Below are 12,240 nucleotides of genomic sequence, written 5' to 3' on the forward strand. Positions count from 1 at the left end.
TACTCTTGGCCTCCTCGGTAGGGAATGTATCCATAGATGAGAAGGAAGGAATGAATGGGAACTTGGATTTTTACCTCCCAATGGCTGAATACTAGTTGTGGGCTGGCCAGGCCACTTGTCCTCTTCCTGATTTCATCAGCAAAACCAAAGCTTTCAGCAACAGGCAGCACAGCCTTGATGATGAACATGTCTGTCCCTTCTTTCATTTCTTCTTGAAGTACCCGACCTTCTCTCTTTGACAAGACAGCATAGACTCGACCTGTAAAACCATAAATCTTTTAAAATCATGGATCAGTCATATGGCTTGAGCCACACCAAGACATGATTACCCATATACTCTGTAACAATCCATAAATGATTAAATTTGTTCTCAATAATGTTGATTTACAAAAGCAAGGAACACTTTTTAAGTGTTTATTTAAAAAGCATGAGATTTATAGAAAAATTGGAAACAAAAAATAACAAAAAGTTAAATCACCCCAAACTACACTGCTCATAGACAAACTCCACAAAACAGCATGAGAAGATTTGTAAAAGGACCTTTCAATGCAGTTTCACCTATAAGCTATCTTTGGGTCTGAAATCCAATGAGATGAGTGACTGGGCTTCATAAATATTAAAATATTTTAATAATTTTGAGACCTTATTGACATGGCAATGATAATTAAGATGGCATAGGCTATTTGGGCTTAGTAGGCAAGCAACTGGCATTTTTATACCAAAAATTAAAACCACACACATAAATATTTGTTCATAGTTTTCTTAAACTGGTAATATTTAAGTGGTATGAGTATTAAGTGTTTTATTCCCCTGAAAACTGATAGGTTTGGAATCTTTAAGGTCTGGTAACAATTTCTAGTGCCACAGCACAACAATTCCACTAGCAAATTCTCTTGGATGACTCTTTCAATTCGTCTTTAGGCACAATTCTGCCTCACACTCAGGAGGGAAACATCTTCCCCTCTGACTGGTGTTCTGTATGAGTGTCTCTGGGTATGCAATGTATCCTTTCAACTAGTAAGGAGAACAGACCCTGCAAAGAATAGAGATACATTGAAAATCACAGACAATCATGAAGGACTTGCTGTAACCAGCAGATACTCTCTTTAAAGCCTTCTCTTTCACCTGCTGACTAAAAAATAATTTTAGTTACATAAGTGATCTATTGCATATATTATCCTTAAACATTTACAACACTGCTGCTAAGCAGGGCTAAAGTATCCTTTGACCACCATTGAGTCCTGGACCCTTCTCTCCTAACTGCCAAGGTGATGAGTCTGGAGTGTCTGCTACCCACTTACCTTTATTTATTTATTTTTTAAACTAGAAACTGACGACACAAAGCCAAAATGTCTGACTTCCAAACTTTTCTCTCTGATTCAGATTTCCCCCTAGTGGCGGTTATTAGGAACGGAAATAGGAAACAAATGGCAGAAAATCTATTGTGTCACAATGCCTCAAGGAAAAAACCTAAACTAAAATCTCTGATGAGCCTTCACCATGTTTAGGTTTAGCTTAAAAACAAATTAACACTCCATTCGTAATGAAAGGCACCCCCTTTCCTCTTGTCTACTTCCCCAGCTAGCTACTACATTCTCTCCTTCCTTGCTTCCTCACATCTCTTAAACAGGTAGCTTCTCATTTCTTCACTATGTGCTCTTTCTTTAACATCTAGCTCTCCTGGTTGCTTCAGGAAACTGCTTCCTTGAAATTTCACAATAATTTTCATATTCCTAACCTAAATGCTTTTTTTCCCCAATTTCCATTCTCTGTGATTTCTCTGTGGTATTTGAAGCTACTGATTAATGTCTACTCTGCCGACTGTCTCCAATCTTAGTATTATTCTCCTTACACTCCTGGCCTTCTGACCATCATTCTCTTTATTTCAGTATCTCCTGAACTTCTTCTTATGAGTATTCTTTGAGGCTTCATACTCTTTGAACAAACTCTCCACTCAGCGAGACAATTAATTTATAATTTGTGTGGTTTAAATTAACTAATTTTATGCTTGGGACTCCTAAGGCCATCTCTAAGCCAGGCCTCTCCTTGGATCTCCAATACCACTTTACAATGGATGCCAGGGCATCTCTGCTGTGGAAGCCAACTTCCTTTCAAATTTAACATGTCTAAGAATATATTATCTACTTCAAAAGGCAACTCCATTCTCCCCATTCCAACTATTTCCCCCTGTCATTCATACCAGAAACCTCATAGTTACAGAATCACACAACAGTGGGGTAAAAGGAAACTTGAGGGTCAAGAAGTTCTACTAAAGTAGCTGTTTAAGCTCTCCTTGTATACTCTAAAACTCATTTTCTCCCAGGGTAGCCCATTCCATCTTTGGATAACTGTAACAGCTGACAATTCTTGAGTCCCAAATATGTTCCCCTGAAGTTTCTGACCATCAGTCCTAGTTTTTATCACATGGGACAAGTTTAATCCCTCTCCCACAAATTACCCTGTAAGCTACTCAAACACAGCTATCTCATGTTCACTTTTCCAGGCCAATCTTGCTGTGACTAGACCTGTATTTCCTGTTTTATCGTGGCCACTCTCCTACTTGAACTACTATGATTTATTTACATCCCTCTTGGTATTTGGTACCCGGAAATGAAAAACAATACTTCAAGTATAGTCTGAAAAGGTCCCAAAACAGCAGAATGATTATTATTTTCATTAGTGATCCCTTTTAGTTATATATTATTTGTCTGAGATATATAGAAAAGAAATCTTACCATAACACCTAACATGTGTGAACTAGTAATCTTTACTCCCCTATCTCATTCGAAGAAATGTTTTAAGGGCCAGGAGAGCGGTGGCTCATGCCTATAATCCCAGCACTCTGGGAGGCCAAGGCAGGCGGATCACTTGAGGTCAAGAGTTCGAGACCAGCCTGGCCAATATGGTCTCCACATCGCCACTAACACTACAAAAATTAGTTGGGCATGGTGCTGCGTGCCTATAATCCCAGCTACTCCAGAGGCTGAGGCAGGAGAATCGCTTGGAGGAGAACTTGGGAGGTGGAGATTGCAGTGAGCTGAGATCGTGCCACTGCACTCCAACCTGGGCAATAGAGTGAGACTCGGTCTCCAAAAAAAAACAAAAAACAAAAAACAAAAAAGAAACGTTTGAAGGTAGTTTATGGAAGTAAATACAAAACAATAAAACAATAGAATAAAACAATAAAACAAAAGAATGAGGAAAATGGGGCAAACAGACCACGAATAAGGGGCCAGTGGGGACAAGCTGCCTGACTGCTGCTGCATGGGTCATGCCAGCAGGCTTAGATCAATAATTGTAATTGAAACTGAATATAGTTAACATGTAATTTTGATCCATTCAATTTTAATTCCATGAAAACTATATGTTGATACTGGGGCATAGTTATGGATCACCAAGCATAGGAAAATACTATTATAAAACCTTCCAAACACACTTGGTTCTCATGATAGGTGTGTTCAATGCTTGGATGCATTCAAAGACCCTAAATGTGCCATTGTCATCACTGAGAAATTAACACAGCCATATCAATAAGAATTTCTGATCATGTGGCTCTTGACTGCAAATACTTTCATACCCTTTCCACTGGATATCTGTTCCATCATGATCACTCGTTTGTTCAGTCACTTAAATAAAGATCAGAGTTGGTTGAGTACAGCAGCTCATCACTGTAATACTAGCACTTTGGGAGGCAGAGGTGGGAGGAACGCTTGAGACCAGCCTAGGTAACAAAACAAGACCCTGTCTCTAAAAAAATTTAAAAATTAGCCAGGTGTAGTGGTGTGCAACTGCAGTCCTAGCTACTTGGGGGACTAAGGCAGGAGGATCATCTGAGCTCAGGAGTTGGAGGCTGCAGTGGACTATGATTGTGCCACTGTACTCCAGCCTGGGTGACTGGGCAGGACCCTGTGGGAGGGAGGGATGGAGGCAGGAAGGAAGTGAAAGAAGGAGGTACCAGAGTACCCTACCGTATGAAAGGAACCAGGGAAGAGGAATTCATCAAGGAAAAAACCAGCAACAAAAAGGTTAATCAATTAAAACAGTTTTGATCAGTGCTCAACCGTTAATGACTACACTATAAATATCTCAGCCTGTATTCAAGGCAGTAACCCACCCCTTCAGCTTCTCTAACTGCCAGATTCTGGAGTACACAGGGCACAGCCTCTCCAAGCCAAGGTATATCACTCACTGTCCACAGGCAAAACCATTTGAGGTTTTGCCAACTCTAAGCTCACAGTTTCTTCAACCTAGAATACTCTTAGTCCAACCCTATAGTCAAATCCTTTTCATCATTCAAGGCCCATTCAAAAATTACTTGTTCCATGAAGTCTTCTCTAATACCCAAGCTCAAAAAAGTCTCTTTACCATTTGGGTGAACATTATCTGTTCTTTTATGGCCCTATGGATTCTCATATATACATTTTCTTCTTCGATAATATTAAGATTAACCTGTATTCTACAGTCTTGAAAGCTAGAAGTTTGGTGATTAAAGGTATGTTGTTTTTTTCAGAATTTAGGAAAGGGAGTAGTTGTCCACAGCAATGTTTTCTTTAACAGTAAACAATCAGGAAACAATGCAAATTTCCAATTTCAGAATAATAAGTAAACTGTATCATATCCTATTGATAAGATTACACACAGAGGTTAAAATGAAAATTATGAATTCTAAGTAGCCAAATGAAAGCATGCCTATAAAATAAATAATAAACCTAAAAAGCAAAATATTACATTATTTCTATCATAAGGTTACAGTTATGCAAAATGTACTATTATGGACAAGGGTTGTAAAAGAAAATGGGAAATAAAGTTGGATTCCAAGGAGAAAGAGCGTTCTTTCACCTTGTGATTTGTTATTGTTGGTAACACTTATGTACTAACTTTAATTAAAAACACACGCACAAATAAATTGGTAGGTACTTATTCTTATACACCAGGTCACACTAACCTCTTCCTTTTGTCACAGAGCTATAAGACTGCTGAATCAGGCCAACGTGGTTGACAGGATACAGATGGGCTTCAATCAAATAGGAGATAAAGCATGCTGCAGACACAGTGGGGAACGTAGGCTGGTTGCTACTATATAGATAGATCAGCTACAAGTTTATAGATAATTGATGTTAACACGTCAAACCCACTGTGGAAAGATGTCCTTAGTGAGTCTGCTAGCACCTCTTACTATTATAATCAGTGACTTAAAAAAGAAGGCACAATGATCAAATCCAAAGTTGACATGAAGTTGGCTGGAAACAAATACTGTGACACAGTCAAGATAACTGGGCAAGGACCCCAATTTTTTTATTTTTTAGATAGAGGTTCTTGTTATGTTCCCACAGCTAGATTTGAATTCCTGGGCTCAAGCGATCTCCTGCCTCAGCCACGCAGCTGGGACTATAGGCATACGCTCGCACGCCTGGCTAGGACTTGAAATGCAAATTGTGTTAAACCAACCAAGTGTCCAGGATTTGAGAGGTCAAGCTGTTGGAGACCAGCCTGGGCAACATGGTGAGACTCCGTCTCCACAAACATTAAAAAGTTAGCAGGGCATGGTGGCATGCCTGTGCTTCCTGGAGGCTGAGGTGGGAGGAGCGCTTTGAGCCTAGGAGGTTGAGGCTGTGGCAGTGAGTCATGTTTGCGCCACTGTACTCCAGCCTGGGTGACAGAGTGAGACCCTGTCTCCAAAACAAAAAAAAAAAAAGGAAGGTCATGCTGAACAGCAGTTCCTATAAAACCAACTAGAAATGAGTTTACTTTAGGCTTAATAGTAGTCTTCAATGTGCTATGGTACAAAGAAAGCCAACTTAATACTAAGTTGCTGAATACAAAATTATTCCATCAATCAAAGCCCATTTCAAAGTACCATGACTTTCAAGAGACCTACTGTTTCAAATTTTGCTAATCCCAATTTCTCATAAAGCTTCCCTAGAAAACCATGTTTGTGCACTAAATAATATTGTATTTTACTAATTATTTTATATAATTAAGCTTTGTCACCTTAAGTTATGTCTCAAAGCAGGAATCACGTTTAACACAGTATTGGCACATGCAGCTCATTAAATCTTTGTTGAATTGAATTACAAAATGCTGAGGAAATGTAAAAAGAACCCTAAGTATAGAATAAGAAAAGGTTTAAAGGCCAGGCGGGTGGCTCATGCCTGTAATCACAGCACTTTGGGAGGCCAAGGAGGGAGGATCATGAGGTCAGGAGATGGAGACCATCCTGGCCAACAGGGTGAAACCCTGTCTCTACTAAAAATACAAAAATTAGCTGGGCGTGGTGGTGCGCACCTGTAGTCCCAGCTACTCTGGAAGTTAAGGCAGGAGAATTGCTTGAACCCGGGAAGCAGAGGTTGCAGTGAGCCAGGATCGTGCCACTGTACTCCAGCTGGGCGACAGAGCAAGACTCCAACTCAAAAAAGAAAAAAAAAAAAAAGGAAACAGCGAGGCCGGGCATGGTGGCTCACGCCTGTAATACCAGCACTTTGGGAGGCCGAGGCGGGTTGATAACTTGAGGTCGGGAGTTTGAAACCAGCCTGACCAACACGGAGAAACCCCATCTCTACTAAAAATATAAAATTAGCCGGGCGTGGTGGCACATGCCTGTAATCCCAGCTACTAGGAAGGGTGAGGCAGGAGAATAGCTTGAACCAGGAAGGTGGAGGTTGTGGTGAGCTGAGATTGCACCGTTGCACTCCAGCCTGGGCAACAAGAGCGAAACTCTGTCTCAAAAAAAAAAAAAAAAAAAAAAAAAAAGGAAAAAGTGACACTTATAAAGAATGTTTCTGATACGTTAAAGTACATGTGTTCCAACAATATTGGCATTTATTCCTATGTGTAAAAATAAAAGATTAAAACTATCTCATATACTCCATAAATACACCTACTACATACCTATAAAAATTAAAATTATTTTAAAATAAAAATTTAATAAATAAAAGGAAGAACTACAATAATCACAGCTGTAATTAAAACTCTTAACGAGGCTGGGCACGGTGGCTCATGCCTGTAATCCCAGCACTTTGGGAGGCCGAGCTGGGTGGATTACCTGAGGTCAGGAGTTCAAGACCAGCCTGGCCAACAAGGTGAAACCCCCATCTCTACTAAAAATACAAAAAAATAGCCGGGCGTGGTGGTGGGTGCCTGTAATCCCAGCTACTTGGGAGGCTGAGCCAGGAGAATTGCTTGAACCCCGGGGGGGCAGAGGTTGCAGTGAGCCAAGATCGTGCCATTGCTCTCCAGCCTGGGCAACAAGAGCGAAACTCCATCTCAAAAAACCAAAAAAAAAAAAAAAAAAAAAAAAAAAAATACCCCAAAAAACTCTTAACTAGTACTGTCTAACAAAAAGAAATATTTTTAAAATGTGAGGTTATTACCAAAGATTTTTTAAAAATGAAGAGCCAAAAAAAAAGATTAACAGATTAGAAGGAAAAAATACAAAAAGAATTCAATGACAAGCAGGTAAAACCTCAGCAATAATCAAGCTCATTAGAGGGAAATTTCATGAGTAAAAAATGATAATAAACCACATCTTTAGAAAAGTGGATTTTAAAAGTATAGAAGGACATTTTCCTGAAATTATTTCCCCAGATAAAATGATTTTGAGATTATTTTCCTACAAAATTTCCCATTTTGACCATATGCAAGTCTATCCACTTATAGGATTTCTTGTTTTAATAATCTATGTAGAAAAAACTAACTTTTAAAAAAAGACTAAGGAAATTCATTTTGCTAAATAAAAAAGACCTGAAATCAACTTGTGCCGATTCTTGGAGAATCAAAACAACAGTCAGCAAAGTCTGAAGTCTTCTCAGAAGATCTCTAAATATCCAGACAGGAAGCAAAAGGCCTTAGGAACACAGTTCTTTTCATTTCTTTCCAATTGAAGGTGTTGATTTAGAAAGAAAAAGGAAAACACAAGTGAACAGCTGACTGCATTGATAGACCCTGGACACTAGAAATTGGTTATCAATATAAAAGAGTCCCTCAAAAGCAAAGAGAAAACAGGCTTCAGAGGACATTCTCCAGTCTAAGCAAGAGGACTTCAAATCAATTCGAGGAAAAAAAAAAAAAAAAAAAAGCCAGACTGACTCTGAATGTAACTTCTTTTAAGGCAGCGGATGTGGTAGTTGGTTGGTCTCAGGGGCAAAGTATTAAGAAAGTTGACCAGTGACAATGGTAGAGACTGCATACCAACCCACATACACACAGTTGCCGCACACAGGGTAAATAAATGGGGCTTCATAGAGGGCAGTGAGGCCCAATACAGTGACATTTGTACCTGGCTGAGGAAAGTCAAAATGATCCTTTGCTCCAGAGAGAGAAGGTGACAAAGAACCCTGAGGGTTAAAATATATATTTCTTCCTGGAAAGTGGCAGAACTGACTGATGGCCAAGTGGGGAGTGCCAGGATAAAAATATAAGGATAGGATGACAAATGATATTTTGAGGTATTATCCTAGGGTGGCCTGGTCACATGCCGTGTCCAGGTGGTGATTTTCTAATAGAAATGAGAAAATGAACACAGAGGGGTGACTCAACAGGGGTGACTCAACACTATGCTAGGAATTCAGTCTGATAAACACCAACAGCTGATTCTGGCTTCACGTGTTGTGCTGAAAATTCATCTTCCCAGAAAACAAAGGACAAATGCCACTCCAAATGAATAATGTAGAAGAGATGGCAATCTGGGGAGAAAACAGGTGCTCCCATTATTTTGGGAGGAAATACATGTTCCCATTATCTTGAGAGCACGGATAGGCACAGACCTATGCGGGCCCTGGACTTCAGAAAGGATCATTTTGGCCAGATGTGGTGACTCACGCCTGTAATCCCAGCATTTTGGGAGGCCGAGGCAGGCGGATCACTTGAGGCCAGGAGTTTGAGAGCAGCCTGGCTAAAACAGCAAAACCCCATCTCTACTAAAAATAACAACAACAACAAAAAAATTAGCTGGGCGTGGTGGTGCACGCGTGTAATCCCAGCTACTTGGGAGGCTGAGTCAGGAGAATTGCTTGAACCTGGGAGAAGAAGGCTGCAGTGAGCTGAGATTGTGCCACTGCAGTCCAGCTGGGGCAATAGTGAAAAAAAAAAAAAAAAAAAAAAAGGAAAGATATTGTTTCAAACACATAGAGGGACAGGAAAAAAAATACAACACACACCATAGGTTCTAGGATAACAGACCCTAAAATAAAATTCCTTTGCAGAGTAATGAGAGTCTAAAAGAAATCAATCATGAATGATCTCAATGACAGAAGGAAGAAAGCCCCTCCTCAACCCCTATTTTAAGAGGACATGCACAGTAGAAGGAAGAAGAGGATACCAACTCAGGTGGATCAGTAGCATGTCCAAGATGCTCAAAATCAAAACAAGCTGAGTGTATGTACCAAAGTAAAAGAGCTAAAGACAGTGCAAAGAGCTTTTTCCAATACTGGTTGAATATCTCTTCTCCAAAATGAGTGGGACCAAAAGTGTTTTACATTTTTTATTTTTTTAGATTTTGGCATATTTGTATTATATACTGTTTGAGCATCCCAAATTAAAAAATAAAGGCTGGGCAGGGTGGGATTACGCCTGTAATCCCAGCACTTTGGGAGGCTGAGGCGGGTGGATCATGAGGTCAGGAGTTTGAGACCAACCTGGCCAACATAGTGAAATGCCGTCTCTACTAAAAATATAAAAATTAGCCAGGTGTGGTGGCATGCGCCTGTAGTCCCAGCTATTCAGAAGGCTGAGGTGGGAGAATTGCTTGAACCCAGGAGGTGGAGGTTGCAGTGAGCTGAGACCATGCCATTGCACTCCAGCCTAGGTGACAGAGTGAGAATCCATCTCAAAAAAAAAAAAAAAAAGTTTCAAATTTTAGATGATTTGGGATTTTGGATTTTCAGATTTGGGATACTCAACCTATACTTTCAAAATAAGGAGACATGTCTTGTCTACAACTTATAGAAACTAGTATCATGTTACAGAGGATAGCAAGAAAATAGGGGTTCGCAATACCTATGTTACCTATCATTCTCTTCAGTGAGGAGAATGGTGAACAAACTATAGCAAGTGGAACAAGTTGAAGTGGGAGAACACTGAAGTTCACGGTAGCTCAGCAATTGATGACTAAGTGCTTGGCCTTCTTAAATGAGTTCAAGTCTCCAGGACCAGAATTATATCTCACCATAATAAGAGAATTTGCCCTTTTGAGAAATTATGAATAGTAAGGTAGGTGCCAGACTACAGGAAAAAGGTAAATAATGACTAAACTTTTTGAGGATATAAACACTGCGTTCCATAAATTGCAGACTAGAAAGCCATATGCTAATTTTCTGTAGAATTTTAAGGAAACATTATAGACATTTGTACATGTTTATACAAGTATGAGGTAAATCTTGGGAGACAACATGGACTTTCTAATACAAAATACTAACCTAAGCTTTTTTTTTCCTAACATGATTGGTAAGCTGATAATTGGGGGACTGTTATAGATGTAAAGGACCGTAACTTCATCAAAACATTTGATTTTCTACCTGTTGAGTTTTATTTCTCATCAGACAAGGACACATGAAAAAAATGAATAAGAAATCAATGTGTTAAGATGGTGGTGATGTGACTTCTTTTTCTTGCCATTAAAATTTTTCTCCTGTTTACTGTTGTAATGCTAATTATGTTATATAACTTAAGAAAAAAATTAAGTGTATAGACTCAGTACTCATACACAAATAAATATAGGAGTTCATACAACTACATAATTTCTACAGTCTAGTCAATTACCAAAAATTTGGATTCTGCTTTTTGGGGAACAGAGTGGGAAAACATAACTTTTTTTTGAAAAAAAAGAAATAGGGTTGATCTTGACTTCTCATATGAATTAATGAGAAGACGTAATTGTTAAATTTCATTAAAAGAAGAATGTTGTATTTCATGTAGGAGGTAACAGTGTAGACACAGACATGTTCTCTACTGGTTGGAGGGTATGTGAGGTGCTATGTTCAAATATAGTTGCTTTAAGAGGGATGCTGACCAAATAAATTATGTCCAAAAGACAGCAACTGAAATGGTGAAAGGATACAGAAATCCTAACAGAAAAACAGGTGAAGGATTTGGAGTTTTTCTCCTGGATACAAAACTAGAAAACTAATGATTTCCTTCAAATACATAAAAGAGTTGTTGCGTGGAAGAGAGATGAATGGTGGTACAGATGATTGGAAACTAGCAGGTGACAGACATTTTGCTCAATATAGAAAAAAACACCATTAAATCACGAAGCTGGCTGTGCACTGGCAATCAACAGAAGTATTCAAATAGTGGTGGTATAAGCATTTGTCGGGGTAGGAGAGGCTGGAGAAAAGCTCTTAGGTCTTCTTCAAAGATTTGAGGGATTAAGATTTGATTTTAACTCTTACTTCCGCCTTCTTAAGAAAGTTCTCAATGAAAATGAAAAATATCATCTGAGAATAGTCTAGATTGGTGTTTCCCAAACAAATCTACAAATTCCATGGCTGTTAATAGGCATGCTATATTCAAATAAGGTTGAGAAGCACTGTATATGACATGCTGTATTTGGAGATTTGATTCACAATGCATACTGGCCTTAACCCAGCTATTTTTCAAATGCTGCTAATGACGCTCAGTTTCACAAAAACCTTAATGTGATGGAAGCCTAAATTTCTTTTGGAAAAAAAAAAACTTAGATTTCTGCTTTCAGGAATTAATCAGCAAAAGAACCTTCCTAAAAAGAATGTAATTAACCACATATTGACTCAAAGGGCCTCAGGGTTAGAGGAAACTTAATAATTTGGCCGATTCTCTCATCCAGGGCTCAATCCTCCTTTATATTCTCTTCACTACTGAAACAGTTCCATGATCTCGAGAGAATAAGAGAACTACTGTGTGCCAGGTGCTGTTCTGGGCACTGTATTTAAAAAAATTGTGTTATTTTAATCTTCACAATCTGTATGAATTATTATCCCCTTTCTTTACCTATGTAAAGAAACTAAGTCTCAGTGAACTAATACCAGTGAAAAGTCCAAAGAGCTACTAAGTGCCAGGGCTTCATGTCTCCTGGGATCTTAAAGGTTGCTTCTCCCAAAGAGAGAAAAATCAGGAATAGGATTTGATATAATGGTTAGCAGTGAATAAAGCCCCAAATAATTTTCTTTCTCAGAAAGAACCCAGAATTCACAAAAGCCCTTTTGTGTTAGGAGTACAAGAATGTTGCCTTATTCTTTGATCATTTTCAGAACAACTTTGGTTACC

General features: G+C 39.0%; 1 protein-coding gene across 5 annotated transcripts in view; it reads right to left on the reverse strand.

Moving 5' to 3' along the window:
- Positions 1-12,240, reverse strand: part of EFL1 (elongation factor like GTPase 1) — a 132,478-nt gene that overhangs the window by 8,548 nt on the left and 111,690 nt on the right. For all 5 annotated transcript variants that reach the window (XR_010151468.1, XR_010151469.1, XM_510546.7 and 2 more), the window contains one exon: positions 75-259. Coding sequence is in view for 3 of the 5 variants with exons in the window: in XM_510546.7 (XP_510546.4) it covers positions 75-259 (185 nt within the window). In the remaining 2 variants the exon portion in view is untranslated. The remainder of the gene's footprint in view (positions 1-74; positions 260-12,240) is intronic.

This window comes from Pan troglodytes, chromosome 16, assembly GCF_028858775.2.
Source record: "Pan troglodytes isolate AG18354 chromosome 16, NHGRI_mPanTro3-v2.0_pri, whole genome shotgun sequence".
In the NCBI taxonomy this organism is placed as follows: Eukaryota; Metazoa; Chordata; class Mammalia; order Primates; family Hominidae; genus Pan; species Pan troglodytes.